Source organism: Triplophysa rosa, linkage group LG8 (assembly GCF_024868665.1).
Source record: "Triplophysa rosa linkage group LG8, Trosa_1v2, whole genome shotgun sequence".
NCBI classification, from domain to species: domain Eukaryota; kingdom Metazoa; phylum Chordata; class Actinopteri; order Cypriniformes; family Nemacheilidae; genus Triplophysa; species Triplophysa rosa.
Window position 1 is genome coordinate 24,502,867 of NC_079897.1, and position 6,000 is coordinate 24,508,866.

The 6,000-nt window shown below is 37.6% G+C and overlaps 1 protein-coding gene across 9 annotated transcripts in view; it reads right to left on the reverse strand.

Annotated features, from left to right (window-relative positions):
• ptprub (protein tyrosine phosphatase receptor type Ub) overlaps positions 1-6,000 on the reverse strand; it is a 187,318-nt gene that overhangs the window by 58,659 nt on the left and 122,659 nt on the right. For all 9 annotated transcript variants that reach the window (XM_057339351.1, XM_057339348.1, XM_057339343.1 and 6 more), the window contains exon 8: positions 1,483-1,800. In XM_057339351.1, the coding sequence (XP_057195334.1) occupies positions 1,483-1,800 (318 nt within the window). The remainder of the gene's footprint in view (positions 1-1,482; positions 1,801-6,000) is intronic.

Sequence of the window (6,000 nt, forward strand, 5' to 3'; positions counted from 1 at the left end):
CTCACAGCCCCAATGAGAAAACTTGTCAAATAAAAAACTGAAGTTGAATGTTGAGATTTGCACTCGTGGACAAAACTCACAAAACTGTCTTCTGAATTTGAAGTTGCAGAAAAATTGTCACAAATGTGTAAACTGGCATTTACAAAATACATTGGCAGATACAAATGCATAGCACATATTTACACGTTTTCCTAGATTCAGATTTGAATTGCAACCACAAACAGGCATCTACAACCTCTCAAATCTGTCACTGCAGTTTCAAATCTTCCCGCCTTGACTTTTGATACTACGTTCGCGATAAACCCGTTGCAAAACTAACTTGTGCACTTGAAAGCTCAGAGGCGAGAGAAAGAGGTGCATTTGATGAAGTCATGCAGCTGAGCCACACCGCCCCCTAACGGCAGGAAAATCACAATGAAAGGAGTTTTTTAAATCACTAATACAGTATTTAATTTAAGGTGAAACTATAAATCAATAAATACATTTTCCTTTACTAAAATACTACTTACTGCCACTTTTTTACAATAAATTTACTTTTCTATTTGATTCTCTTTTACATTTACTGTAGTATATCTTTGTTCTTAGTTTTTCCTTTATTATATATTTTATTGCTTTTCCACACCATCTGCAGAATAGAATTTCAGGTATATATGACAATAAAGATCTTGAATCTGATAAGGGTGTTGCATAAATTAGCAACCTAATTAACAATCTAACTTAGCTGAAGCAAGTTCGCTGACGATAATGATCAATATTAAATAACAGAAAACGTACAGTCAACCTGTCATTGTGTAAGGTTCCTATATCATAATGCAATGTAAGTCGCTTTGGATAAAAGCGTCTGCCAAATGCATAAATGTAAATGTAAATACTATAATTCATGCAATAGTTATACATGATAGTATACATAAGTGTGATGGTTTTGCTTAAGTTGAAAACAGTATTATTTAAACATTATTTAAACTATTATTTGCTAGATCCTTTCATTGTGATTTTCCAGCTGCATGACGTCATCAAATGCAACTCTTTCTCTCGCCTCTGAGCTTTCAAGTGCACAAGTTAGTTTTGCAACGGGTTTATCGCGAACGTAGTATCAAAAGTCAAGGCGGGAAGATTTGAAACTGCAGTGACAGATTTGAGAGGTTGTAGATGCCTGTTTGTGGTTGCAATTCAAATCTGAATCTAGGAAAACGTGTAAATATGAGCTATGCATTTGTATCTGCCAATGTATTTTGTAAATGCCAGTTTACACATTTGTGACAATTTTTCTGCAACTTCAAATTCAGAAGACAGATTTGTGAGTTTTGTCCACGAGTGCAAATCTCAACATTCAACTTCAGTTTTTTATTTGACAAGTTTTCACATTGGGGCTGTGAGTGTACATTTTAGTGCACAGGTACAAATACTTACTTTGCAAGTTCACAAATTAAAATCTACATGCTCTCAAGTTTTGCTACTGATTTATCTTCATATAATACTCACTGTCCTCCTCGGTCTGAAAGCTGACCTCCTTCCCTTCCTTCTTGCCCTCCGAGTTGGCGAGCGCCAGGCGTATTTGGATGGTGTGATAAGGGGGCAGGTCTCGGAGGGTGAAGCGTGAAGTGTTGTGCTCCACGGCCAGGCATTCTCTGACCGTGGTGTTGTGCCCGCCGCCGCCCCCTGCGGTTGTGTAGCGGTAGCACAGGGAGACGGCGTACGTGTGGCAGCGGGTCAGGTTGAAGGCCGGCGTCTCCCACAGTAAGTTCAGCTGCCGGGATTGGATCTCCGAAGCCCTGAGATCACGCAACGCCCGCATGGGCTCTGTTAGTGATAGGGAGAACAACAGAGAGGGATAATAAAAACAATGAAAGACTAAGAAACAAGGTCAAAAACAGCAGTATGTCTACTTTTCCATTTTGTTAACATATGCCGCATATGCAGGGAATCCGCTCACCCCACCCACCGCAGGTAGGAGGTGCCACCACGGTCAAACGAGCAGGGAGGTTGACAGATCTCCTGCTAATGAGGACACAACTAATGCCAAATTACATTAATTAATTTCACAGGCTGCTGGTTGTACTCTCTCTCCCGCTTTTTGCCACCTCCGTGTCACCAAGCAAATCGAGTATCTGCCTGCACCTTGTCCAGGGGCCGTGGGGTGGCAAAAATAAAAGCCCTGTTCAAGGACATTTAGTTCTGCCAGATACTGTTAGTGCTAGGTCGCTGTATTAGGGCAACTATTTTTGGATTTGCATACAGCCATTGTATAAAAGACAAACCATTCCAAACAAGGTTATTATAGTTAACTAAAAGTAAAACTACTCAATCATTTCGATTAATTGAAATCAAATATCAGTCCATCAAATAAATAACATTTTAGTGTAAATACCATTTAAAGATATTAGACTAAAATAATAAAAATATATTTTTTGGAATAAAAAAGAAATAAACGTACATATAATAATACTAATAATATTAATCAGGGATGCACCAATACCATTTTTAAAGACCGATATTTTTTTCGGTACGCCGATACCGATGCCACTATGAAAAAAGACATAGTTTTATGTGCTTGTCACAAACTGTCAAAACACAAATTTTAGTCGGTTCTGTCCTTGCCTTGGTATCGGTGTATCTTTAAGAGTACGAGTAGGAGCATATTGGTGCATCCATAATAATAATAATAATAACATATTATTAATATATATTATTATTTTCGTATTTTTTTATTGCCAAACATAGAGAGTTAATTTACAACAACAAATAACTCAATTTTTAAAATCATGATTTTTTATTATATTATATTTCTATTGTGTTAGTTAGTTGTATTTTTCTGAGTTATTATTAACTTAGTCAAAACAACCTAACTGCAGTTTGCATGATATTAACTGGAATGCACAATAAAAAAGATCTTTGATCTGTTTGATGAACTTCAAATGAAAATGAAATATTAACATAACTAAATATAAATAATATAATTAATAACTAAAACAAAACTATAATAACTCTGCTTCCAAATGAATTTGACATTATTTTCTGAGACTGAGAAGGAGTTCTTACAGTAATTGAAGGTTACAAGGACTAACAGTCTACTTTCATTGTATGAGGGGAATAAAGGGAAGTGAATAGCAACCCAAGTTATCAGTCCCTGACATGTTGCCTTTTACGATCTAAAAAGAAGGAAATTCACTGGAACAACATGGGGGTCACGGGAGAATTTTGAATTTTAAGTGACCCGTTCCTTTAAATCCTTTATTATTTGGTGAGGGCCAGAGATCAACAACCACCTTTGGAGCGTTTGATATGAAGACACAAAGGAAAGCACTGTTTGCGGGGAGCACAAGAAGCTTGTTTGTCCAAAAGAGGTGCAGGCGGCGTGAGGGTGAATCAATGACACCCAACCCTACTATCAATGAGCGCATTTGTCACGGTCCATTATTAAGACAATCGATGCGTTTTTGTCAAACAGATCTGCACATAATGTATGGTATTTCTTTGTTCTTTTAATAGAACCTGGTGACTAATGGGCCCAAATGGGAAAGTACAACAAAGGAGGTGTGAAGTATGCACTTCCTATGAGGTCACAGCTCAAGGTCTTCATTGTTCCTTTTGAACCTCTGCTCAAAGGACACGATGCTGCAGCCTCTTAAGATTTGGGCTTACAACCAAAGGTAGGGCGAGGTGACTAATGCACCAAGACTGTGAGCGGAGAGGGACTGAATTAGAGGAAATGTATTTTCTCTTGAAGCCCACTGAGAGAGCATGTATGGATCGCGGAAGACTAATTCGGTGCTGCCGAATGACACTGGCATATATCACTAAACCCTGAAAATCCCAAAACACCTTACACGACAGACAACTTCAGACACTTTTCTAGACATTTACCTGTATTTTAGTTTCTAGATTTACATTTAGATTAAGCCTCCGTGCGGTGAGGTTTCTTATCGAGCCCTCGGTCGACCCGAGAACAACGATACTGACAAATATATTCAATTTGAAAATACACACGACAAGCAGCAACATTGAATGGACAAAAAGACCCATTTGGCCCAACAGGATATAAAACCAAAATAGAGTGTTGATCGTCTTAATGGAACTATTGATTTTTTAGTTAAACGCGAACGAATGGATCGCTTTTGGCGCGCGCCTTCTTCAAAAGACAATCCAAGAGTCTACACTGCGCTCTTTGAGGAGCTTAAAGGGCCTTTTGTGCCACTCTACTTCCCTTAACCTAGTTTGAAAGCTTTGTCCGGATGCCAAGAGCAGCGCTTCAAGCGCCCACTCTTTGGCATTCATCTGAGATGGGACCGAACCCAGAGAGAGCAGCCAGAGTCCTGGGGCGGCATGTCAATTCCTCAAGGGGCAGCTGGAACACCAAACAACACCAGTTTCTGTCCAATTACTCTAGATAATGCAGATACATGGAGAAGTTTAGAGAGAACTAATATTGTTACTGGTTACTAAGTGGGGCGAATGAAGGTATGGCGGTTGAGCCTGAAAGCAAGAGGATGGGAAATAGGATTAAAGTAGTACACCAAAAATGCTAATTCTCTCATAATTGACACGCCCTCATCCCATCCCAGATGTACATGACTTGTTTCTTTGAACAGTGTGTAGGTTTCAGTATGTTAAATCACAAAAAGAACATCATACAAGGCATCAAAAAAATGAAACTCCAGTAGGTTAATGCATGTCTGATGACTAGTTGTTGTGTGATATTGCATCACAAAATTAAAACACCAATGAGATCTAAAGTTATCATCAGTATGGTGGGATACTTGAATTAAGTGAAAATGTGTGTTCGATTTTAATTTCACTAAACACGTTTAATTCTCACATAAATCTTTCATTTCGCTTCAGAAAACATTCATTAACCCACATTTGGATGGTCATTTGGATGACTTTATAAACTGGACGGATCAAGGTCACTATAGTTTACTACTAAAACTAAAACTATGAATACATTTATGGTAATTGAAATCAAATAAAATATTGGCCTAAATATTACAGAAAAAGTTTAAGTTGAGGCTGTAGAATTATTAACTAAAACTGAAATAAAAATAAATATAGCAACATAAAAATAAATGCTGATATAGCAACAAAAAACAAATATATTATAAAACAACAAAAGCAGATACCAAAATAGCTAAAAACAAACATGAAAACAATATTAATAAAAAAAATGGTAACACTTTAGTATAAGGACCAATTCTCACTATTAACTAGTTGCTTATTAGCATGCCTATTATTAGCATAATGGCTGTTTATAAGCACTTATAAAGCACATATTCTGCATGACCATATTCTACATCCCTAATCCTACCCAATACCTAAACCTAACAACTACCTTACTAACTATTAATAAGCAACAAATTAAGAGTTAACTTAGCAAAAGTCATAGTTAATAGTTTACTAAAACCGAGAACTGGACCTTAAAATAAAGTGTGACCAAAAAATTAATAAAACTTAAAAAACACTGAAAACAAAACTATAATAACTCAGATGATGTTGGGCTTTTTAATGACGCAGATGTATGGGCTCGCTGGGATCTATACATAGAAATAAGGTGTCATGATTCTGCCGCATCATGTCATGTTTCTCTTGGTCTAGTGGCAGGATCATGACAGAACCTCATGTTTTATGTGGAGAGAGGCAATTATTGTCCTTATGGCTTTCCATACACTCTCTCCGGTCTCGTCTCTGTTCCCGCCCTCTCGTCTCCTCATTATTGCTCATTAATTATTTCATGCCCTGCAGCTGTCCCTCTTGATTTGTTCCCTTACTTAATGCCCCTGTGTCTTCTGTCTTGTGCCGGATCATTTTGTGATGTTGTCCTTGTCACCCGCCTTGTCCTGTATTGCTACGTAAGTCTAGTTAGTTATTTGTAGTCATGTCTAGTGTTGTATTTAGTCTGGTCTAGTTTAGTGTAGTCAGTTTATGTTCCTGTGTACCCTTCCTGTTTCTACCCTTGCTGTTCTGTTGTTTTACCCCCTCGTGGGTTTTTGTTTCATGTTTTGTATT